This window comes from Oncorhynchus tshawytscha, unplaced genomic scaffold (genome assembly GCF_018296145.1).
Source record: "Oncorhynchus tshawytscha isolate Ot180627B unplaced genomic scaffold, Otsh_v2.0 Un_scaffold_1341_pilon_pilon, whole genome shotgun sequence".
Lineage (NCBI taxonomy): Eukaryota > Metazoa > Chordata > Actinopteri > Salmoniformes > Salmonidae > Oncorhynchus > Oncorhynchus tshawytscha.
Genome location: NW_024609828.1, coordinates 506,322 through 532,383, shown reverse-complemented (window position 1 = coordinate 532,383; position 26,062 = coordinate 506,322). Strand labels below are relative to the sequence as shown.

The 26,062-nt window shown below is 43.7% G+C and overlaps 1 protein-coding gene across 1 annotated transcript in view; it reads right to left on the bottom strand.

Annotated features, from left to right (window-relative positions):
- Positions 1 to 26,062, bottom strand: part of pitpnc1a (phosphatidylinositol transfer protein cytoplasmic 1a) — a 106,209-nt gene that overhangs the window by 13,484 nt on the left and 66,663 nt on the right. Inside the window, exons 2-5 of the mRNA XM_042319204.1 lie at positions 12,286 to 12,434; positions 5,582 to 5,670; positions 3,711 to 3,718; positions 203 to 274 (exon numbers count right to left, since the gene is read on the bottom strand). Coding sequence (XP_042175138.1) covers positions 203 to 274; positions 3,711 to 3,718; positions 5,582 to 5,670; positions 12,286 to 12,434 — 318 coding nt within the window. The remainder of the gene's footprint in view (positions 1 to 202; positions 275 to 3,710; positions 3,719 to 5,581; positions 5,671 to 12,285; positions 12,435 to 26,062) is intronic.

Below are 26,062 nucleotides of genomic sequence, written 5' to 3'. Positions count from 1 at the left end.
ACAGACACACACCATGACCATGCACAGACACACACCATGACCATGCACAGACACACACCATGACCATGCACAGACACACACCATGACCATGCACAGACACACACCATGACCATGCACAGACACACACCATGACCATGCACAGACACACACCATGACCATGCACAGACACACACCATGACCATGCACAGACAACCATACTGACATTGTCATTGCTGCCTTTGTTGTCCTCATACTTGGTCTCTATGTGAATGGAGAACTTTGGCAGAAAGGAGCACTGGAGAAGAGGAGAGAACAGCAGGAGATTACACACAGAATATAGACACATTAAGACAATATTTTGACTTGTTATGTCTGAGTCCCAAATAGTACCCTATTGCCTATGTAGTGCACTATTGTTGACCAGGACGCACTATGTTGGTCCCATAGTGGGCCAAAACACTACATAGGCTATTGCCCATTTGGGACATAACCTAAATGTAGAGTGGTTAAATCCGAATCATCTCCAACAAGGTGTGGAGCACTGGGGAAACGGATCTCCATGGGAGATGGGATAGTATCTTTCTACCACTATCCATACAAGCTCAGGAAAGACAGAGGGAATATCTTCCTGAGTCTTTGTGGTCAGCCTGCAGGGTGAGGTGTTTTATGGGCAGTGTGTGTGTGTGTGTGTGTGTGTCATGCTGAGTGTGATTGTGTGTGTTTTATTGCCCCTGTCTTCAGTAATAATGATTATATTATATCGCCCTGTGGATTTACTGGCTCCTCGTCCACACCCTGAACCTCCCCCCAATCCCCCCCATGGCTAGTCAACTATCACTCATACCTTCCTCCCCATCCCCCCCATGGCTAGTCAACTATCACTCATACCTTCCTCCCCATCCCCCATGGCTAGTCAACTATCACTCATACCTTCCTCCCCGTCCCCCATGGCTAGTCAACTATCACTCATACCTTCCTCCCCATCCCCCATGGCTAGTCAACTATCACTCATACCTTCCTCCCCGTCCCCCATGGCTAGTCAACTATCACTCATACCTTCCTCCCCATCCCCCATGGCTAGTCAACTATCACTCATACCTTCCTCCCCGTCCCCCATGGCTAGTCCCCTCATACCTTCCTCCCCGTCCCCCCATGGCTAGTCAACTATCACTCATACCTTCCTCCCCGTCCCCCATGGCTAGTCAACTATCACTCCTTCCTCCCCGTCCCCCATGGCTACCTTCCTCCCTTCCTCCCCCCCCCATGGCTAGTCAACTATCACTCCTCCCCGTCCCCCATACCTTCCTCCCCCCCATGTCCCCCATGGCTAGTCAACTATCACTCATACCTTCCTCCCCGTCCCCATGGCTAGTCAACTATCACTCATACCTTCCTCCCCCGTCCCCCATGGCTAGTCAACTATCACTCATACCTTCCTCCCCGTCCCCCATGGCTAGTCAACCCGTCCCCCCCCCTCATGGCTAGTCAACTATCACTCATACCTTCCTCCCCGTCCCCCATGGCTAGTCAACTATCACTCATACCTTCCTCCCCGTCCCCCATGGCTAGTCAACTATCACTCATACCTTCCTCCCCGTCCCCCATGGCTAGTCAACTATCACTCATACCTTCCTCCCCTATCACTCCCCCTCCCCTTCCCCCATGACTAGTCAACTATCACTCATACCTTCCTCCCCGTCCCCCATGACTAGTCAACTATCACTCATACCTTCCTCCCCGTCCCCCATGACTAGTCAACTATCACTCATACTTTCCTCCCCATCCCCCCATGGCTAGTCAACTATCACTCATACCTTCCTCCCCGTCCCCCATGGCTGTCAACTATCACTCATACCTTCCTCCCTGTCCCCCATGACTAGTCAACTATCACTCATACCTTCCTCCCCATCCCCCATGGCTAGTCAACTATCACTCATACCTTCCTCCCCATCCCCCATGACTAGTCAACTATCACTCATACCTTCCTCCCCATCCCCCATGACTAGTCAACTATCACTCATACCTTCCTCCCCATCCCCCATGGCTAGTCAACTATCACTCATACCTTCCTCCCCGTCCCCCATGGCTAGTCAACTATCACTCATACCTTCCTCCCCGTCCCCCATGACTAGTCAACTATCACTCATACCTTCCTCCCCATCCCCCATGACTAGTCAACTATCACTCATACCTTCCTCCCCATCCCCCCATGACTAGTCAACTATCACTCATACCTTCCTCCCCATCCCCCCATGGCTAGTCAACTATCACTCACACTGCTCTCACCATAGGCTTTGATTAGATTAACTCTTTAACACCGCAATTACAATAAAGCTCAATAGATCTCCAGTTACATAACGGTATGAGAGACTGAGTGTGTTTCTGTATGTGTGTGTGTTCATACGCCTCTTTAGAATAGAGAGAATGGGAAGGAATGAATATGTCCACAGCGCAGCAGCATGGGGTGGGGCCCAGGCTATAGGCTTGCTGCAGGAGGTTGTGTGTGTGTGTGTGCTTATCTAGAGAGAGGGTGTGTCCTTATCTTCATCTGAACCAACATTATCTTCAGCACATCCATCCCTTTTGTTTCTTTAAATAACATCTCCTGTCCTACAAAACGACACAGCAGGAGACGCCTTCAATCCCTCCACTTCAACAGAGCTGTTTGTATACTACACCCAATCTACTGACACAATATCATATGTAGTCAACTCCTGTTAATGAGCACGTGTTCCACCTCTTCCATTAATTTAGCCTCATTAAAGTGTGCACACACACACACACACACACACACACACACACACACACACACACACACACACACACACACACACACACACACACACACACACACACACACACACACACACACCAGGTTCAGTGCATTGTGTAACCGAGCAGCTCTCCTTTAATAATTTCAGTAAAAGCCCATACATGAATGAGGCTGTGTCCCAAATACCATCCAATTCCCTATGTAGAGCCCATAGGACTCTGGTCAAAAGAAGTGCAGTATATAGGGGAAAGGGTGCCATTTAGGACGCAGACTGAGGTGGTTGAAAATAAATCCTCAATGGCTAAATATAGAACCAGAACAATAGATGAAGCTGTCTGTAAAACTAATTGAAAAATTATAGGCGAATTAAATAATATTCCATATTGAAGTCCCTTTAATGACATTCAAGGCCTAATCAAATTGAGCTTGTGCTTTACATAAGAGTCTAAGCTATTCAGTGAACATATGGAATTGTTTTAAGATGGTCAAACCAAGGATCATTTAGCTATTAGATTTGGAATTTAAGGACCCACACAGCATTACTGTGGCATTGTATTGCTGCTCTGTACATCTCTGGGGGAACCATTCACTGATATAAAACAGAGATGGAATTCTACAGGAATACAACATTTCATACTCTTCTGTCTGTCATCAGAGCACAGCTCACCTAACCATTGACTTCTGGCAGACTGCTCTGCATGTCTACTAGGTTATTTAACTAGACATGTCAGTTAAGAACAAATTCTTATTTACAATGACTGCCTACCCCGCTCCAGCCTCGGACGACTCTAGGCCAATTGTGCACTGCCCTATAGGACTCCCGATCATGGCCGGTTGTGACACAGTGTGTGTGTGTGTGTGTGTGTGTGTGTGTGTGTGTGTGTGTGTGTGTGTGTGTGTGTGTGTGTGTGTGTGTGCGCGTGCGTGCGTGTGTAAGGAACATCAGTGGTATACTCACAGTGTACTCTGCGTCACAGCAGGTGAAGAATCCAGGACCAGAGAGAGATGGAGAGAGAGAGTGAAAGAGGGGAGGGAGTTAAACAAGAGGAGAGAGAGAGAGAGAGAGAGAGAGAGAGAGGGGAGAGAGAGAGAGAGAGAGAGAGAGAAAGATGGGAGGAAGGGGGAGGAGGGGGAGAGAAAAGAGAGGGAGAGAGGGAGTGAAAGAGGGGAGGGAGTTTAACAAGAGGAGAGAGAGAGAGAGAGAGAGAGAAACAGAGAGAGAGACAGAGAGAGAGAGAGAGAGAGAGAGAGAGAGAGAGAGAGCGAGAGAGAGAAAGATGGGAGGGAGGGGGAGAGAGAGAGAGGGAGAGGGGGAGTGAAAGAGGGGAGGGAGTTTAACAAGAGGAGAGATGGAGAGAGAGAAAAAGAGAGAGAGAGGGAGAGGGGGAGTGAAAGAGGGGACAAGAGAAGAGAGGGAGAGAGAGCATCATGTGTTAAGAGGACACCTGAGAAGGACAACAAGGAGCAGCAGGAGCTTGTTTTCTTTTACAGCGCTATAATAATATGATCCTCTCATCATGTTATCATCCATCACTCCCTTCATCCCTCCCAACAAGCTATTGGGATTCTTCTCTCTGAGGAAAGAAATATTGTGTGTGTGTGTGTGTGTCTGTGTGTGTGTGTGTGTGTGTGTGTGTGTGTGTGTGTGTGTGTGTGTGTGTGTGTGTGTGTGTGTGTGGAGGGATGAAGCGGGGGAATACGTTGGGTCTGAACAGATGGAGAAGGTTGAGAACAGATAGAGAAGGTTGAGAACAGATCGAGAAGGTTGAGAACAGATAGAGAAGGTTGAGAACAGATAGAGAAGGTTGAGAACAGATAGAGAAGGTTGAGAACAGATAGAGAAGGTTGAGAACAAATAGAGAAGGTTGAGAACAGATAGAGAAGGTTGAGAACAGATAGAGAAGGTTGAGAACAGATAGAGCTCTTAGTCAGTCCAGTCCAAACTAGCCAGCCAGAACAAACAGTCCCTGTGCAGAGTACAGTACAGTCCATCACCTAGCTATAGACTATTATCACAATGTCTATCAGAGTACAGTACAGTCCATCACCTAGCTATAGACTATTATCACAATGTCTATCAGAGTACAGTACAGTCCATGGTTTGAATCCCCGAGCCGGCAAGGTGTAAAAATGTGTCGTTCTTCACCTTGAGCGAGACAGTTAACCCCCAACACCACCTGCTCCCCGGGCGCTGATGACGTGGATGTCGATAAAGGCAGCCCCCGCACCTCTCTGATTCAGAGGGCTTGGATTAAATGTGGAAGACACATTTGGGTTGAATGCATTCAGTTGTACAACTGACCAGGTATCCCCTTTCCTCCTTTCCATTATCAGACACACTGTGCATTCCTGTACTGCTCTTCTGTGATGGTGGAGGTAGTAGTGTAGAGGTGTTACAGTGTAATGGTCCTAGTAGGTTACCTGTGATGGTGTAGGTAGTAGTGTAGAGGTGTTACAGTGTAATGGTCCTAGTAGGTTACCTGTGATGGTGTAGGTAGTAGTGTAGAGGTGTTACAATGTAATGGTCCTAGTAGGTTACCTGTGATGGTGTAGGTAGTAGTGTAGAGGTGTTACAGTGTAGGTCCTAGTAGGTTACCTGTGATGGTGTTACCTGTGATGTGTAATGGTCCTAGGACTGGTTACCTGTGATTGCCTGTAAAATAAAAAAATAAAAAGTAGGTAGAGGTAATGGTCCTAGGAGTTTACAGTGGTTAATGGTCCTACCTATGATGGTGTAGGTAGTAGTTACCTGTGATGGTCCTAGGTACCTGTGATGGTGTAGGTAGTAGTGTAGAGGTGTTACAGTGTAATGGTCCTAGGAGTGGTTACCTGTGATGGTGTAGGGGTAGTAGTTCCAGGCCTTCTCTGTCACATAGAAGATTTTAGGGACCACAGCCCTGGCCCAGCTAGGGAGCTTACTGAAAGAGACAAAAGAAGACAAGTGAGCTGAATGAAATAAGGGAGGAGTAGAGTGAAGAAAAGAGAGAAGCAAGGGAACGAGGGATGAGAAGAGACAAGAAGAGGGGAGAAGTAGAGGTAAGGTGGAGCACAGTGAGAGAAATAGAACAGCAACAAGCGGAAACGAGAGAAGACATGACATCCATCTGAATCATAGACCTGAACCTTCCCACCCCTTGCTATCCCTTCTTCACTGTTAGACCCTATACAGTATCTGGCGCCAGCTGTGAAGAGCTGAAAATAGAGACTGCTGGGTGGCCATTGCGGCTCAAAATTCTGTAGATGATGGTGATGTTACTGGGCAACCTGCAGTAAAAGGGAGAGGACGGAGCACAGAGAACACAGACAGGGGTTTTCTCATTCAGAACTAAAGGAACCTCTGTGACCATCATGGTCTGACCTTGTAGCCAATCAGGGAGAACCCATTCAAATATGTCCTATCTAAACCAGAGAACCAGAGCTGGAAGGATGAGCAGCAAAGATGTCTGCTGCTGTGATGCTGAGGTGGATGTTTATATTTTGGCAAAGTTTGGAAAAGCAAAATGCTGAGTTAAAACTGTTAAATACGAGGAGAGAGGACAAGAATCCTATGAGAACAAATTAAATTGACACTGAGATTTTGAGCCCTTGGGTGGAGGCATAAACTTTATTAGAGGCATAAAGTATATTTTATCCCAATTCCATCCGGACACTACATTTGTGTGGATGAATCGAAGCAGAAAGCCCGCAACAGCAAAAGCCAACAGTTACAGCCCAAACGGCTGTGTATGAGGGACACAGACCCATAAATATTGTGGGTGTCACGGGTGGGGCAGTTTACTGCAGTCAATATCATACATTGGAGAAGTGCAGACTGCTGCACCAGGCCAGCCATAAAGTTGCAAATAGCTCTGTCAACAGAAGGTGGGCGGCTGCCATTTTAAACAGCCAAATGCCACTGGGGGAGGATTCCCACTCAAAATGCTAAATTTACTGAGTAATGTTGGAGCACAACCCTCCCTCCCTCGGCCTTATTGATTAGATGGCTGAATCACACGAGGATGGGGGCACCTTAATTGGGGAGGATGGGCTGGTGGAACGGTATCAAATACATAAAACACATTGTTTCCATGTGTTTGGTGCCATTCCATGCGCTCCGTTATGGCCAATATTATGGTCCGTCCTCCCCTCAGCAGCCTCCTGTGGACTGAATATTGTGTTCCTGTTGGTCCCAGTCTACAGATCCTCCAGTCGCTAATCTCCTGTCAGTTCCACAGAGGACTGACATACTGTGTTCATTGCACTCTCACTGACGGACCTTTAAATAGCATAGAGGACCACTTTTATGTCCTCACCCCCCCTTGCTGCACACACAAACTCTCACACGCACTTACGTACTTGTCTGTCTGTGGTAGCAGGTGGTCTGTGGGTGGGAAGGCAGGTACAGCATCCCAACGTGACTGTTTAAATGATCCACCACTTACACAACACTGATCTCCTCTCCCATCAGAGCTCACACAGGCAGCTACCAGTCTTACTTCTGTCTGAAAACCCCCACTCCTCTCTGTCTTTTCCAGTTCTTTCTCTTTCTGCCTCGCCTGGCATTTTAAAATCTAAAACCGTCACTCAAATCTCTACAGGGAAGTGACTGGTAACATAATGTGCTAAATTAGAACTAAGGTTTTGAAATTACGTTTAAAAACTTGAGTTTCAGAAGTGGGCATCTGTAACCTGTGAACTGGGACCCTGTACCACCCATAGATACCATACATTACTGGTACCACCCATAGATACCATACATTACTGGTACCACCCATAGATACCATACATTACTGGTACCACCCATAGATACCATACATTACTGGTACAACCCATAGATACCATACATTACTGGTACAACCCATAGATACCATACATTACTGGTACCACCCATAGATACCATACATTACTGGTACAGCCCATAGATACCATACATTACTGGTACCACCCATAGATACCATACATTACTGGTACCACCCATAGATACCATACATTACTGGTACCACCCATAGATACCATACATTACTGGTACCACCCATAGATACCATACATTACTGGTACCACCCATAGATACCATACATTACTGGTACCACCCATAGATACCATACATTACTGGTACCACCCATAGATACCATACATTACTGGTACAACCCATAGATACCATACATTACTGGTACAACCCATAGATACCATACATTACTGGTACCACCCATAGATACCATACATTACTGGTACCACTCATAGATACCATACATTACTGGTACCACCCATAATCATGACCTGCTTCCAAAATGTCACTATATTCCCTATTGTCAAAAGTAATATTGCATTATAAAGGGATTAGGGTGCCATTTAAGATGTCGCCCATCGCTGACACGGTTTGTACCTATCTGACCCCCTGGAAACCAATCAGAGTGTCTCCTCGTGTCCCAGACATCTAATGAAGTCAGTGAATGGGAGCTAGATAACGCTCCATAGGGACCAGACCCATGGAATCAATAGAGAGCAGTTCCTTCCGCCAGGCAGGCAGGTCTGCTGTGATCAGAATGAAACAGTCTGGAACACAGTTAGACCTGATGGATTTCCCAGAGCAGCACACTGCAGGGCCGGGACTTTCTGTGACTGTCCGACAACGCTGTCCACTTAGTGCATGAAGAACCCCTTGGGTTGTGATGGTTGCCTGGCTGGTGGAGGATTTGGCTAAATTTGGATGTGGGAGGCTGTTTCCATTGGCGACCGCATCTTGACCATTTTCCAAACTGGAATGAACCCACTCTGCTAAACTGTGTCCCTGGTCACATCTCTGATGATGAGTCAGTGACTCAGTTGATTGACTCTGATCTGTCAGTATTACTACAAGAGAAAGAGAAAGATGTGTGTGTTTGAGATAAAGAGAAAGAACAAAACGCTTTAAAAAGAAAGAAATAGGGAGAAGGAGTGAGGGAGAGACAAAGACAGAGAAAGAGAGACAGAGGTATACAGTATGCATGTTTGAGTATGAAAGAGCAGGCGGGCTTGCTTGTGCATGCAGTGTGTATGTTATCATGTGTCTCTGTGTGTGGAAGTGTGTGACTGATTGGGTCAAATCCAGGGCCAACTCACAGAAAGGGCATTAGTGAAGCAGAACGTGTATTTCAGACTCACCAGTGCGTTTAACAGCAAATTCAATTGTGATCTAAATCTACATAATGGAGAATCAAATATTCAATTTCACACAGTAATCATGTTCAACAGAGTGTGGAGATGGACTAACAGAGAAAATGGGATTGAAATGACACATGCAATAAAATAGATTGCTCTTCTATGGCTAGAACCTGTGAGACCTATAATGTCTTAAAATCTTTATGTCCTCTTATGAGTGTTTTATGGAACCTCCATGTCCATACGGCAGCCCATACTGTGTACAGTATGTTTTATTCCATTCTATTCTGATCTATTCTATTCCATTCTATACTATTCCATTCCATAATGTTCTATTATTTTCTATTCTATTATGTTACATTCTATTCTATTAAGTGACCCATAATGATATGAGGATATCACAATACTATTTAAGTTCCTCGGCATACACATCACGGACAAACTGAAATGGTCCACCCACATAGTCAGTGTGGTGAAGAATGTGCAACAGCGCCTCTTCAACCCCAGGAGGCTAAAGAAATTTGGCTTGTAACCTAAAACCCTCACAAACTTTTACAGATGCACAATTGAGAGCATCCTGTTGGGCTGTAGCACCGCCTAGTACGGCAAATGCACCGCCCACAACCGTAAGGCTCTCCAGAAGGTGGTGTGGTCTGCACAATGCATCACCGGGGGCAAACTACCTGCCCTCCAGGACACCTACAGCACCCAATGTCACAGGAAGGCCAAAAAGAGGGCAACAACCACCCGAGCCAGTGCCTGTTCATCCCGCTAGCATCCAGAAGGCGAGGTCAGTACAGGTGCATCAAAGCTGGGACCGAGAGACTGAAAAACTGCTTCCATCTCAAGTCCATCAGACCGTTAAACAGCCATCACTAACACAGAGAGGCTGCTGCCTACATACAGACTCGCAAAATCATGGGCCACTTTAATAAATGGATCACAAGTAACTTTAATAATGTTTACATATCTTACATTACTCATCTCATATGTATATACTGTATTTTATACCATCTATTGCATCTGGCCTATGCCGCTCTGTCATCACTCATCCATATATTTATATGTACATATTCTTATTCCATCCCTTTAGATTTGTGTGTATTAGGTAGTTGTTGTGGAATTGTTAGATTACTTGTTAGATATTCCTGCACTGTCGGAACTAGAAGCACGAGCATTTAGCTACACTCGCAATAACATCTACTAAACAGGTGTATGTGACCAATAAAGTTTGATTTGATTTGATTTAGATTATAAAATGGCTGGGCCTGAGTAAAAGTGACTGGGCCTGAGTAAAAATGGCTGGGCCTGAGAAAAAGTGACTGGGCCTGAGTAAAAATGGCTGGGCCTGAGAAAAAAGTGACTGGGCCTGAGTAAAAATGACTGGGCCTGGGTAAAAGTGACTGGGCCTGGGTAAAAGTGACTGGGCCTGAGTAAAAGTGACTGGGCCTGAGTAAAAGTGACTGGGCCTGAAAAAGTGACTGGGCCTGAGTAAAAGTGACTGGGCCTGGGTAAAAGTGACTGGGCCTGGGTAAAAGTGACTGGGCCTGGGTAAAAGTGACTGGGCCTGAGTAAAAGTGACTGGGCCTGAGTAAAAGTGACTGGGCCTGAGTAAAAGTGACTGGGCCTGAGTAAAAGTGACTGGGCCTGAGTAAAAATACAGCAAAAATAACTGAACATTTTTACAATCACATTGCATCATTTAACACATGATAAATGTGACCAAGAAACACCACAAAATGTCCTTGTCCAACAAGCCCTTTTTAGGCCTACTGCCAAGTACAGATGTAAGATCTTAACTTGAGCATGTTTGCTACAGCATGAAAATAATTCTGCAGCAACAGGAAATGTGAATTGTTATGTGGAATATGATTACAATATACATTTTTGTGGGGATAGATACATATTTTGTAAAGGAAAATCAAGTCTGAAATGTCAATGTGTAAACTACAAACTTCAGAAGCCTTTTTAAACCTCCAATACACCACCAGTTTTACATTTACTGCATTTCTACTAAGATCCTACATCTGTAGCCAGCAGCTACACACGTTACAACCTCTTACAGCAACACTGCTGACAAAACAGGCAGACTGTCCAACTCAGACAGTAAACAATCATAATGAAATACACAACATCATAGGAGGCGTGTGAGTTTCATGTTTAGTGTAGCAATTCAGCCCCAACTAGAGGAACATTTTCAAGGAACATTCGGGGGGGATGGGGCCTTTTATAAACACATTTCAGGCAATTCTATGACATTCATTATCAGAATCATTAATATGATACCACAACCATGACAGGGTAGGCCTAGGATACTCTACTGACACTGACAAACTGAGATCAATGAAAATGACCTTGTCTTGAATGCAACCATCTAATCTAGGCCTACGAGAAGGGGACACACATTGTACAATATGACATCCATCTAGCCTGGAGGAGTATTGTCCTAAACTTTCCAGTGGCACTGACTCACCCAATGAAGACAGTGAATATGGCACTCCCCAAGGATATGTCAGACGCTCTCCGCTAGTGCCAGGAGATTAGTCCTGCTGTAGCTTACTAATGGGAATAAACTACACAACACCTTGTGCTTAAATCATTTGACAGGATCCTTCGGAGTATACAGTATGTGACTTTTGCGTTTACTGTGTCTTCTGTGGGCATTATTCAATCTGGCAGGACCATGGCTTTGTGACGTCTGGTTTGCTTAATATGAGGAATTTGATGTATAGCATTTAATTAAATTTTTTACTTTTACTGAAGTGTGATAATTGAGTACTTTCCCCACCACTGTACACATAAATCCAGATACTTTTATACTTTTACTCAACTAGTATTTTACTGGGAAACTTTCACTTTTACTTCAGTCGTTTAAGTCGTTTTCTATTAAAGTAACTTTACATATATTTTTTGTGTACTTTTTACCCTTTTTTCTCCACAATTTCGTGATATCCTATTGGTAGTTACAGTCTTGTCCCATCGCTGCAACTATCGTACCGACTCAGAAGAGGCGAATGTTGAGAGCCATGATTCCTCCGAAACAAAACCCTACCAAGCCGCACTGCTTCTTGACAAACCGCTCGCTTAACCCGGAAGCCAATGTGTAGGAGGTACAACTGATGACCGTGTAAACGTGCATTTGCCCAGCCCGCCACAGGAGTCGCTAGAGCGCGATGGGACAAGGATATCCCGGCAGGCCAAACCCTCCCCTAACCCGGGCGACGCTGGGCTAATAGTGCGCCGCCTCATGGGTCTCCCGGTCTTGGCCAGCTGTGACACAGCCTGGATCTGTAGTGGCGCCTCAAGCACCGCAGTGCAGTGCTTTAGACCGCTGCGCCACTCGGGAAAACCTTTATTTTCACTCAAGTATGTCAATTGAGTACTTTTTCCAACACAGTTGGTAAGTACACACTTACTTGTTGAGGTAGACCCGTTTTTCTGTGAACTGTCCCTGTCCATGTGTGGGGTCCTCGTAGGGTTCGTTCTGCACCACCTCCACTCCTTCTCCACGCTCACTCTGCTCATGGCTGTGCTTACTGATCATATACAGCTGGCCAATCCTGTACTGGAAGACAGACAGACAGACAGACAGACAGACAGACAGACAGACAGACAGACAGACAGACAGACAGACAGACAGACAGACAGACAGACAGACAGACAGACAGACAGACAGACAGACAGACAGACAGACAGACAGACAGACAGACAGACAGACAGACAGACAGACAGACAGACAGACAGACAGACAGACAGACAGAGACAGACAGAGACAGACAGACGTGGTTTTAGATCCACCATTCTAATGTTAGCTGTACAACAAATTGGAATGTTTCCAAACATTGTAGGAACGTTCATTGTTTGCAGGAATATTTAGAGCAAGACGACAGCTTTAGCATGAGGCCATTTAAAGATCATTAATAAGTTAAGATTAGTTGAGTATAAATAGGAATTTTATTGAGTGAAAATCTAAGTTTGTTGAAGAACGATGGTAAAATAAAACCAGTAGTAAATCTCCCATTTAATGTTAGGCATCAGAACAATAACTTCATGACCATCATTAAACATATAAGCCCAGATCAGGTGCTATCCCAAGATCATAAATACCAGAGTTACAACAACCATGGCATATTCACACCTGGTAACCATCTCCATAACAACCAAACACATGGTTTAAAAGAGTCACCCACACCATAACAACAGAAACGTCCATATCAGTCCCACCCCCGAGCTGGCTCTAAACAACAGAACAATAGCAACAGTTGTCCACGCTAGGTGATACCATATCCCAGGGCCTCCAGTCTAGTCAACACTTACAATCCTTCACTCATCGCACACCGGCATGGACCGTGAGGGCGTAACGACCATGTTGCTGTGAGCGACAGGGATGGTGTCATACGGTAACAATTTCCAACTCGGTGGAAAACATGAGTAGGGAGAGCAGGAGGGGGGGATCTCGACAGCTTTGGGAGCGCAGTTTTCCGACTGCTGGCATTCCCATTCGTAGTCCAGGAAATCAATACTGAACTGTGACTAACATATATGACCCTGGTAGTCCTCTCAGGGACACAGGGGCTCAGTGCCTGTATCCCAAATCCCTACATAGTGTACTACTTTAGACCAGGACCCATAGGGCTCCGGTCAAAACTAGAGTACTATATAGGGACTAGGGTGCCATTTGGGACTCAATCAGTGGCTCAGAGTGTAGCTTCCTATAGAGTTTCAGAGAGACCTAGACTAATCTAGGAGGGGGAACAGAAACAGGCCACGGGGCTCTGACTTGTGGCTGACACCTCTTTTGATGATGTACCTCCAAGACGTCGAAGAGTAAGGTGTGGAGGATTAGGGAAAAAGAAGACCATTCTTAGAAATAGCACTATCAGCAGAACCAGTGGCAGGAAGAAACAACATGTGGGGGTGTGAGTGCAAGTTAAACTACAAATACTTATATTATGCCCAACAATCCAATCATTTTGGAACTTTCAGACTGTGGTAATGGCTGGTTCACTAAAGCAAATGGGGGAATATGCTATATATTCTGGTCACAATAACAACCTTTTTGCTGTCACACCACATTAGGTTTCTGTCACAATGGTACCCTAATTCAGTATACCTTATTATTACAGTAGGCTTGGTGGTGCAGCTCCACCGTGGGACTCCTAATCCCGTTAATTACCCTAATTCAGTATACTTTATTATTACAGTAGGCTTGGTGGTGCAGCTCCACCGTGGGACTCCTAATCCCGTTAATTACACTAATGCAGTATACCTTATTATTACAGTAGGCTTGGTGGTGCAGCTCCACCGTGGGACTCCTAATCCCGTTAATTACCCTAATGCAGTATACCTTATTATTACAGTAGGCTTGGTGGTGCAGCTCCACCGTGGGACTCCTAATCCCGTTAATTACCCTAATTCAGTATACCTTATTATTACAGTAGGCTTGGTGGTGCAGCTCCACCGTGGGACTCCTAATCCCGTTAATTACACTAATGCAGTATACCTTATTATTACAGTAGGCTTGGTGGTGCAGCTCCACCGTGGGACTCCTAATCCCGTTAATTACCCTAATGCAGTATACCTTATTATTACAGTAGGCTTGGTGGTGCAGCTCCACCGTGGGACTCCTAATCCCGTTAATTACCCTAATTCAGTATACCTTATTATTACAGTAGGCTTGGTGGTGCAGCTCCACCGTGGGACTCCTAATCCCGTTAATTACACTAATGCAGTATACCTTATTATTACAGTAGACTTGGTGGTGCAGCTCCACCGTGGGACTCCTAATCCCGTTAATTACACTGAGACCCCTTTGACGCACAGGAGTGCAGTGCCATTCATCACAATGGGCTCCCTGACGCAACTGCGCATTAGGGCGAGGTGACACTTTTAATGGAATTCTATGATCTGATATGTGATGTTTAGTGCTGCCTCTGTTTACAGGGCCTCTCGCGGAGGTGATTTCTCAAACTGAAGGCTGAAGTACAGACGTTAAATTAAATGATGTTCTCTCTCTCTGCATCTATTTTTCTCTCTCCATCTCCATATCTCTCAACTAAATTAAATTCAGTAGACTTTATTAACATGGCAAGTTAAATGACTTATGTTGTCAAAATACACTTATAACAACAATGGTGGGACCAACTGCAATAAGGTATCAATAATAACAGTAATAGTAGTAGTGGAAATGGTATTACCATTAACAGCAACAATATGAATTAGAATAACAATAATAATCTCTCTCACTTCACCTCGCTCTCTCTCTATGTATCTATTTCTCTGTCCATATCTCTCTCTCTATGTATCTATTTCTCTGTCCATATCTCTCTCTCTATGTATCTATTTCTCTGTCCATATCTCTCTCTCTATGTATCTATTTCTCTGTCCATATCTCTCTCTCTATGTATCTATTTCTCTCTCTCTATGTATCTATTTCTCTGTCCATATCTCTCTCTTTATGTATCTATTTCTCTGTCCATATCTCTCTCTCTATGTATCTATTTCTCTGTCCATATCTCTCTCTCTATGTATCTATTTCTCTGTCCATATCTCTCTCTCTATGTATCTATTTCTCTGTCCATATCTCTCTCTCTATGTATCTATTTCTCTGTCCATATCTCTCTCTCTATGCATCTATTTCTCTGTCCATATCTCTCTCTCTATGTATCTATTTCTCTGTCCATATCTCTCTCTCTATGTATCTATTTCTCTGTCCATATCTCTCTCTTTATGTATCTATTTCTCTGTCCATATCTCTGTCTCTCTCTCTATGCATCTATTTCTCTCTCTCTATGTATCTATTTCTCTCTCTCTATGTATCTATTTCTCTCTCTCTATGTATCTATTTCTCTCTCTCTATGTATCTATTTCTCTGTCCATATCGCTCTCTCTATGTATCTATTTCTCTGTCCATATCTCTCTCTTTATGTATCTATTTCTCTGTCCATATCTCTCTCTCTATGTATCTATTTCTCTCTCTCTATGTATCTATTTCTCTGTCCATATCTCTCTCTTTATGCATCTATTTCTCTGTCCATATCTCTCTCTCTATGTATCTATTTCTCTGTCCATATCTCTCTCTCTATGCATCTATTTCTCTGTCCATATCTCTCTCTCTATGCATCTATTTCTCTGTCCATATCTCTCTCTCTATGCATCTATTTCTCTGTCCATATCTCTCTCTCTATGTATCTATTTCTCTCTCTCTATGTATCTATTTCTCTGTCCATATCTCTCTCTTTATGTATCTATTTCTCTGTCCATATCTCTCTCTCTATGCATCTATTTCTCTGTCCATATCTCTCTCTATGTATCTATTTCTCTGCATCTATGCATCTTTTCTCTGTCCATATCTCTCTCTCTATGTATCTATTTCTCTGTCTATTTCTCATATCTCTCTCTCTATGTATCTATTTCTCTGTCCATATCTCTCTCTTGTATCTATTTCTCTGTCCATATCTCTCTCTCTATGCATCTATTTCTCTGTCCATATCTCTCTCTCTATGTATCTATTTCTCTGTCCATATCTCTCTCTCTATGTATCTATTTCTCTGTCCATATCTCTCTCTCTATGCATCTATTTCTCTGTCCATATCTCTCTCTCTATGTATCTATTTCTCTGTCCATATCTCTCTCTCTATGCATCTATTTCTCTGTCCATATCTCTCTCTCTATGCATCTATTTCTCTCTCCATATCTCTCTCTCTCGCTCTTCGCCAAAGCACAGTACCCCAGCCCGCTGAGGCTCTAACACAGACTTATATTCTGTCGAATACAATTTTTCATAAAGCTCAAAATGTACGCAAGATCTCATTCAGATGTAGGCTGCCTACACGTCAATTGCAAAGACTGGCAACCACATTGTCAGCTGTTATAGTCAATGGCTTCATTCAAAATGGCACCCTATTCCCTATATAGTGCACTACTTTTGACCAGTGCCCATAGGAGAGCTCTATGTAGGGAGCCAATTTGGAAGCATCAAATGCAATAAAATGCAATAAAATGCAAATGAATTACTTAAAAATCATACAATGTGATTTTCCGGATTTTTGTTTTAGATTCCGTCTCTCACAGTTGAAGTGTACCTATGATAAAAATTGCAGACCTCTACATGCTTTGTAAGTTGGAAAACCTCCAAAATCGGCAGCGTATCAAATACTTGTGTGTGTTCAACAGAAGACAGGGTTGTCATCCAACTATCACTGGTAACCAGTGGTGTACTTAGTAGGGTTGGGACAATTTTTTTTTTTATTATTTAAAAAAAATATATTATTATTTATTATTTAAAAAATATTATTTAAATATTATTTATTATTTATATATTATTAAAAAAAAAAAAAACTTTATTTAACCAGGCAAGTCAGTTAAGAACACATTCTTATTTTCAATGACGGCCTGGGAACAGTGGGTTAACTGCCTGTTCAGGTGCAGAACGACAGATTTGTACCTTGTCAGCTTGCGGGTTTGAACTCGCAACCTTCTGGTTACTAGTCCAACACTCTAACCACTAGGCTACGCTGCCACCCCAATACCAGTATCATGATGCTTGTCAGTATCGTGGCAAGGAAACAAAACACAAAACAGATTTAACTTCTTTAGGAAAACAGCCCTAATGTTGGAAACAAACTTCATTGTGTGTTCACCCAGAGTCACATTTACTTTTTTTCCAGGCTATAGCACACAATATTTTACATACAGTAGGTTTTTATAGGACCAAAGACTCTGCTTCGTGTTTTCATTCTTGCCATGGGAAAAATCTTGCAGTACTGGTATCGTCACAACCCTAGTATCAGTACTAAGAGCAGTAGCAGTGGACTATTAGCATGGAGCAGGCCTGTGGTTATCTATTTGACCCTGTGTAGTGTCTCTATCGATCCTCCCTCCCTTACAGAGAAATGACAGATGAAGGAGGGAAAGAGAATGTTTTATAGAGAAACGACAGATGAAGGAGGGAAAGAGAATGTTTTACAGAGAAACTACAGATGAAGGAGGGAAAGAGAATGTTTTATAGAGAAACGACAGATGAAGGAGGGAAAGAGAATGTTTTATAGAGAAACGACAGATGAAGGAGGGAAAGAGAATGTTTTATAGAGAAACGACAGATGAAGGAGGGAAAGAGAATGTTTTATAGAGAAACGACAGATGAAGGAGGGAAAGAGAATGTTTTATAGAGAAACGACAGATGAAGGAGGGAAAGAGAATGTTTTATAGAGAAACGACAGATGAAGGAGGGAAAGAGAATGTTTTATAGAGAAACGACAGATGAAGGAGGGAAAGAGAATGTTTTTACACAGATGAAGGAGGGAAAGAGAATGTTTTACAGATGAAGGAAAACGACAGATGAAGGAGGGAAAGAGAATGTTTTACAGATGAAAGGGAAAGAGAATGTTTTATAGAGAAACGACAGATGAAGGAGGGAAAGAGAATGTTTTACAGAGAAACGACAGATTTTTTATAGAGAAACGACAGATGAAGGAGGGAAAGAGAATGTTTTACAGAGAAACGATGAAGGAGGGAAAGAGAATGTTTTAGATGAAGGAGGGAAAGAGAATGTTTTATAGAGAAACGACAGATGAAGGAGGGAAAGAGAATGTTTTATAGAGAAACGACAGATGAAGGAGGGAAAGAGAATGTTTTATAGAGAAACGACAGATGAAGGAGGGAAAGAGAATGTTTTACAGAGAAACGACAGATGAAAAGAGAATGTTTTATAGAGAAACGACAGATGAAGGAGGATGAAAGAAAGAAATGTTTTATAGAGAAGATGAAGGAGAAAGAGAATGTTTTATAGAGAAACAGACAGAGGGAGGGAAAGAGAATGTTTTACAGAGAAACGACAGATGAAGGAGGGAAAGAGAATGTTTTATAGAGAAACGACAGATGAAGGAGGGAAAGAGAATGTTTTATGAGAAAAGAGAATGTTTTATAGAGAAACTACAGATGAAGGAGGGAAAGAGAATGTTTTATAGAGAAACGACAGATGAAGGAGGGAAAGAGAATGTTTTATAGAGAAACGACAGATGAAGGAGGGAAAGAGAATGTTTTATAGAGAAACTACAGATGAAGGAGGGAAAGAGAATGTTTTATAGAGAAACGACAGATGAAGGAGGGAAAGAGAATGTTTTATAGAGAAACTACAGATGAAGGAGGGAAAGAGAATGTTTTATAGAGAAACGACAGATGAAGGAGGGAAAGAGAATGTTTTATAGAGAAACTACAGATGAAGGAGGGAAAGAGAATGTTTTATAGAGAAACGACAGATGAAGGAGGAATGTTTTATAGAGAAACGACAGATGAAGGAGGGAAAGTTTTTACAGAGAAACGACAGATGAAGGAGGGAAAGAGAATGTTTTATAGAGAAACTACAGATGAAGGAGGGAAAGAGAATGTTTTATAGAGAAACGACAGATGAAGGAAGGAAATAGAATGTTTTATAGAGAAACTACAGATGAAGGAGGGAAAGAGAATGTTTTATAGAGAAACTACAGATGAAGGAGGGAAAGAGAATGTTTTATAGAGAAACGACAGATGAAGGAGGGAAAGAGAATGTTTTATAGAGAAACTACAGATGGAGGGAAAGAGAATGTTTTACAGAGGAACGAAAGAAGGAGGGAAAGAGAGTTTTATAGAGAAACGACAGATGAAGGAGGGAAAGAGAATGTTTTATAGAGAAACGACAGATGAAGGAGGGAAAGAGAATGTTTTATAGAGAAACGACAGATGAAGGAGGGAAAGAGAATGTTTTACAGAGAATGAAGGAGGGAAAGAGAATGTTTTACAGAGAAACGACAGATGAAGGAGGGAAAGAGAATGTTTTATAGAGAAACGACAGATGAAGGAGGGAAAGAGAATGTTTTACAGAGAAACGACAGATGAAGGAGGGAAAGAGAATGTTTTATAGAGAAACGACAGATGAAGGAGGGAAAGAGAATGTTTTACAGAGAAACGACAGATGAAGGAGGGAAAGAGAATGTTTTATATGAAGAGGGAAAGAGAATGTTTTATAGAGAAACGACAGATGAAGGAGGGAAAGAGAATGTTTTATAGAGAAACGACAGATGAAGGAGGGAAATGAGAAAACGACAGATGTTTTATAGAGAAACGACAGATGAAGGAGGGAAAGAGAATGTTTTATAGAGAAACGACAGATGAAGGAGGGAAAGAGAATGTTTTATAGAGAAACGACAGATGAAGGAGGGAAAGAGAATGTTTTATAGAGAAACGACAGATGAAGGAGGGAAATAGAATGTTTTATAGAGAAACGACAGATGAAGGAGGAAAGAGAATGTTTTATAGAGAAACAATAAACGGAGGGAAAGAAAAGACAGAAAGCATCTTTCTGCAGGAATGCAGCCATTGTGTGCGGAAACACATTTCAAGCATATTTCAAAGTAAACAATAAATAATCTTTACATTGTTGTACTCCAAGTCTCAAATGCAAATGGAACCCAATTCCCATATATAATGTGCTATATTTGTCCAGAGTCATATGGGCCCTGGACAAAAGCAATGCACTATAAAGGGAATAGGGTGCCATATGAGAAGAAACCCCTGCCTCGGGTTGCAAAATTACTGGTCATTTACCAAAGTTACTGGAATCATCAGTCATTTTGGTAATTAACCACCCCAGAAGGAAAGCTTAGACTCTAGAGAATAAACAGAGCCATACCATGCTGGGTCTAGTACACTGTGAGCTCCACATGATGTGAACAAGTGGATTCAGCTCCAGTTAGCTAACATGCTAGTATATTCTGCATAGGGACTATGATAGAGTGGATTCAGCCCCAGTTAGCTAACATGCTAGTATATTCTGCATAGGGACTATGATAGAGTGGATTCAGCCCCAGTTAGCTAACATGCTAGTATATTCTGCATAGGGACTATGATAGGGACAGAGTAAAACTTTAGCAAGTCTGTTTTTTAGATTTAGTCAAATCAGTGTCGGTCTAAGGAGCCAGAGAACACTATAGCCCACTGTAATCTCTGAAATAGCAGACCATTAAACTCAGAGCAGAAAGAGCTCTGTGGTCGTGTCCCAAATGACACCCTATTCACTATATAGTATACAAAAGTAGAGCAATAATAGGGTGTCATTTGTTACGGCCCCGTGAAAACAGGTCCTCTATAGCTGTAACTCTGACAGATGTCCTCTGACTCTGTAACAATGGTGTCTGAGTTTTGGCCATTACCCGGTGTAGTAACACCCACAGAGACAACCAAGGACACATTTGGGGAACAGAGAAAGGGTGTTGATACGTAGGGTGAAGAGAGGGAAGAGGAGGGAGGTTGTGGCGAAAGAGAGAGATGATGAAGAGGAAAAGGAGGTCGGTAGATGAGAAAGGTGAAAGAGGGGAAGAAGAGGTTGGTAGAGGAGAAAGGTGAAAGAGGGGAAGAGGAGGTCGGTAGAAGAGAAAGATAACGGTGAAAGAGGGGAAGAGGAGGTCGGTAGAGAAGAAAGGTGAAAGAGGGGAAGAGGAGAAAGGTAGAGGAGAAAGGTGAAAGACGAGGTCGGTAGAGGGAAAAGAGAAAAATGAAAGAGGGGAAGAGGAGGTCGGTAGAGGAGAAAGGTGAACGAGGGGAAGAGGAGGTTGGTAGAGGAGAAAGGTGAAAGAGGGGAAGAGGAGGTCGGTAGAGGAGAAAGGTGAACGAGGGGAAGAGGAGGTCGGTAGAGGAGAAAGGTGAAAGAGGGGAAGAGGAGGTTGGTAGAGGAGAAAGGTGAAAGAGGGGAAGAGGAGGTCGGTAGAGGAGAAAGGTGAAAGAGGGGAAGAGGCTTTGGGTGGTGAGTGATTCAATGTTGTCCCTTTTTCTGGTATTATTCATCCCCTTGTTAATTGCCTCTTAGCCATTCCACCATCTCTCCATCCCTCCGGCTCCCACTCCACTTATCTCTATGCACATCTGTCCAGCCTCCGGAGAGAAAAAGCGAGGGAGCGAGAAGAAAGGAGCGAGAGAATAATGAATGATTTACAGGCACTTTAACCAAAGAGGCCTTTCTAACCAGCTACCTGTATTCATCTGTATGAGTTGCCTTTCTAAAGAGAACAATGAAACGCACATCTCATTCATCAAACAGCTCTCTGGGCAACAGCTAAAATGGCACCCTATTGCCTACAATGTACACTACCAGAAGTAGTGCACTATAGGGAATAACCCTATTCCCTATATCCTGCACTACGAAAAGTAGTGCACGATATAGGGAATAGGGTGCGATTTGGGACAAAAACCTTGTGAAAAGCAGGCTTCTGTCTCATCACAAAGGTAGATGATGGGGTGCATAGCTCGAGGCTAATGCATATATACAATGGAACTTACACTGAATACAAGGTAAAGAGGTTTGTTTTCGCTTGTTAGTTTGTTTACCCGTGTGTATGTGTGTGTGCGCGTGTCATTCACCTAGCACAATACTATCATTATATATTTCTCTTATCTAATCGCCCTCCTTTCCTTCTCTCTCTTGTCTGTCTCTCTATCCCCTCATTCTCTCTTCCTCCTTTTCTCTTAATCTCATTCCCGCTTTCTCCCTCTCTGTTGAACCTCTCATGCTCCTTTTCTTAACTGTCTATTTTCTCCCTTCGAACCAATTGTTTGATCAATGACAGTTGGAAATGAAACTGCACACACACACACACACACACACACACACACACACACACACACACACACACACACACACACACACACACACACACACACACACACACACAATTATTCCAGCTGTTGCTCTGGAACACAACTTCTGTTGTTTCATCTCCTGTTGTTTTCAGAGAGAGAACAGTCACTACTTGATGTGTTATTGGCCTGAGTGAGTGTGTGTGTGAAAGAAAGTGAGAGAGAGAGCGAGCAATAGAGACAGAGAAAGCGAGAGAGAGAGAGAAAGACAGACAGAGAGAGAGAGAGACAGAGAGAAACAGAGACAGAGAGAGACAGAGATACAGACAGAGATATATGACCATATTAGAGAAACATATTTCCCTCAGATTACACAGATCCACAAAGAATTCGAAAAACAAATCCAATTTAGAAAAACTCCCATATCTACTGGGTGAAATTCCACAGTGTGCCATCACAGCAGCAAGATTTGTGACCTGTTGCCACGAGAAAAGGGCAACCAGTGAAGAACACACACCATTGTAAATACAACCCATATTTATGCTTATTTATTTTATCTTGTGTCCTTTACCATTTGTACATTGTTAAAACACTGTATATATAATATGACATTTGTAATGTCTTTATTGTTTTGAAACTTCTGTATGTGTAATGTTTACTGTTAATTTTTATTGTTTATTTCACTTTATATATTATCTACCTCACTTGCTTTGGCAATGTTAACACATGTTTCCCATGCCAATAAAGCCCCTTGAATTGAATTGAATTGATATATAGAGCCAGAGAAACAGAGAGAGAGAGAGAGAGAGAGAGAGAAACAGACAGAGATATATAGAGCCAGAGAAACAGAGAGAGAGAGAGAGAGAGAGAGAAACAGACAGAGATATATAGAGCCAGAGAAACAGAGAGAGAGAGAGAGAGAGAGAGAGAGAGAGAGACAGGGAGGGAGAGACAGAGACAGGGAGAGAGAGACAGAGTCAGAGAGAGAGACAGAGAGAGAGAGAGAGAGAGAGAGAGAGACAGAGAGACAGAGACAGAGACAGAGACAGACTGTGGGAGGTATAAAGTCAGTAGTAGTGATGATACAGAACTGCAGCAGGACTGCAGAGGAGAGTCTCTGTCATGGGAGCTGTTGCCGTGAATAAGACAGGACAGTGTGTGTGTATGTGTGTGTGTTTGCTGGCAAGGTGCCCTTACTCAGAGAGTGGTGAGGCCTTTCCCTGTGGTGATTGGCTGTTACCGGTGGCAGCGGGCTGAGTGGAAAACCCTACATCTACTGCAGCCTGGAGGGTGCTGCTTCAGCACAAATAACACTGTGTGTGTCTGTGTGTATGTGTGCGCTTGTACGGTGTGTGTGTGTGTGTGTGTACGTGTACAGAGTGTGTGTGTGTACAGTGTGTGTGTGTGTGTACAGTGTATATGTGTGTGTGTACAGTGTGTGCATGTACAGTGTGTGTGTGTGTGTGTGTGTGTGTGTGTGTGTGTGTGTGTGTGTGTGTACAGTGTGTGTGTATGTGTGTGTGTGTGTGTGTGTGTGTGTGTGTGTGTGTGTGTGCGTGTGTTTGGGGGTGGGGGTGAGTGAGTGTGTACATACAGCATGTGTGCCTATGCTGCTTCAGCAGACAATTATTTGATGTGTGTGTGAGCAGTTCTACTGTATCTGTGTGCTAAAACATTCATGCGTGTGTGTACTGTACATGTGAGTGATTACATGAACATGTGACATTAGGTGTGTGTACGTGAGTATCAGCACATACACTGAGGACCGTAGTCTGACTCATATCTACATCATGTTCTGCCCCTATGGGCAAGACAAGGATTCCTTTGGACAATGACACACTGTCCACCACTAAGTTTAACACATTTTTTCACTATACATTGTGTCAAAGCCTAAACCAAATTGTACAATATGTCAAAATGGCTTCCCACTGTACAAGCCATTTAACGGTTTTCCAATGAAAGTGGAGGAGCACAATGGAGGCTCCCTCATCAAATGATGCATCTCTGCTGTTCTGGAACTCAAATGTCAAATCACTTGAACCTTCCAATGCTTCTGTTTCCAACCTTTGGGTGCGCTGTGCGTCTGTCTAGCTAGCATTAATAATGTGAAGGCTACACGACTGTCATTACATACAAACACGCTGTGGTAATGTGACAGTGATACTAATAGTGGGAAAGACTGCTATCCCTCTCTCTCTCTGTCTCTCCCCCTCTCCTCAGCCCCCATCTCTCCCACACCCTTCTCTCCTCCTCTCTCCCTCCCTCCCTCTCCCTCCTCTCCTTGATACCTGTCTCCACTAACATGTGTCTGGACATCATCTGAATAGAGATGACATAATTGACAGATCACTACGGTTCACTCAGCTGGTTTACACTACAACCTGCCAGTAGGTGTACTTGTGGAAGCCTGTTTTCATTTGCACACACACTAGAGAGAGATGGGGGAGAGAAGATGAAGGGGGGAGAGATAGAGGGAGATCGAGATGGGGGGAGGAAAGTGTGAGATATAGGTAGATAGGGAAGGAGATGGAGGGAGAGGGAAGGAGAGAGGGAGGGAGGGAAGGAGATTGAGAGAGGGGGTGGAGCGGGGGGGAGAGAAGGAGGTAGGTAGGGTTGGGAGATGGAGAGAGAGGGGGATTGATGGAGAGGGAGGGAGGGACAGAAGGAGGTAGGTAGGGAAGGAGATGGAGAGAGAGTGGGAGGGAGAGAGGTAGGCAAGCCTGTCTCCTCCTCTGTTATATCTGTCTCTTTCCGTTTTGTCACCAAAGCCCCATATACCACCAACCACTGCGACCTGTATGCTCTCGTCGGCTGGCCCTCGCTACATATTCGTCGCCAGACCCACTGGCTCCAGGACATCTATAAGTCGTTGCTAGGTAAATATCCACCTTATCTCAGCTCACTGGTCATCATAACAACACTCACCCGTAGCACGAACTCCAGCAGGTATATTTCACTGGTCATCCCAAAAGCCAACACCTCTTTGGCCGCCTTTCCTTCCAGTTCTCTGCTGCCAGTGACTGGAACGAATTGCAAAAATCGCTGAATTTGGAGACATATCACCCTCACTAACTTTAAGCATCAGCTGTCAGAGCAGCTTATCGATCGCTGTTAGCTCCACACTCATAATGTACTGGGAGTCTGGGTTACATCATGTTAGCTCCACACTCATGCTGTACTGGGAGTCTGGGCTACATCATGTTAGCTCCACACTCATACTGTACTGGGAGTCTGGGCTACATCATGTTAGCTCCACACTCATACTGTACTGGGAGTCTGGGCTACATCATGTTAGCTCCACACTCATACTGTACTGGGAGTCTGGGCTACATCATGTTAGCTCCACACTCATACTGTACTGGGAGTCTGGGCTACATCATGTTAGCTCCACACTCATACTGTACTGGGAGTCTGGGCTACATCATGTTAGCTCCACACTCATACTGTACTGGGAGTCTGGGCTACATCATGTTAGCTCCACACTCATAATGTACTGGGAGTCTGGGCTACATCATGTTAGCTCCACACTCATACTGTACTGGGAGTCTGGGCTACATCATGTTAGCTCCACACTCATACTGTACT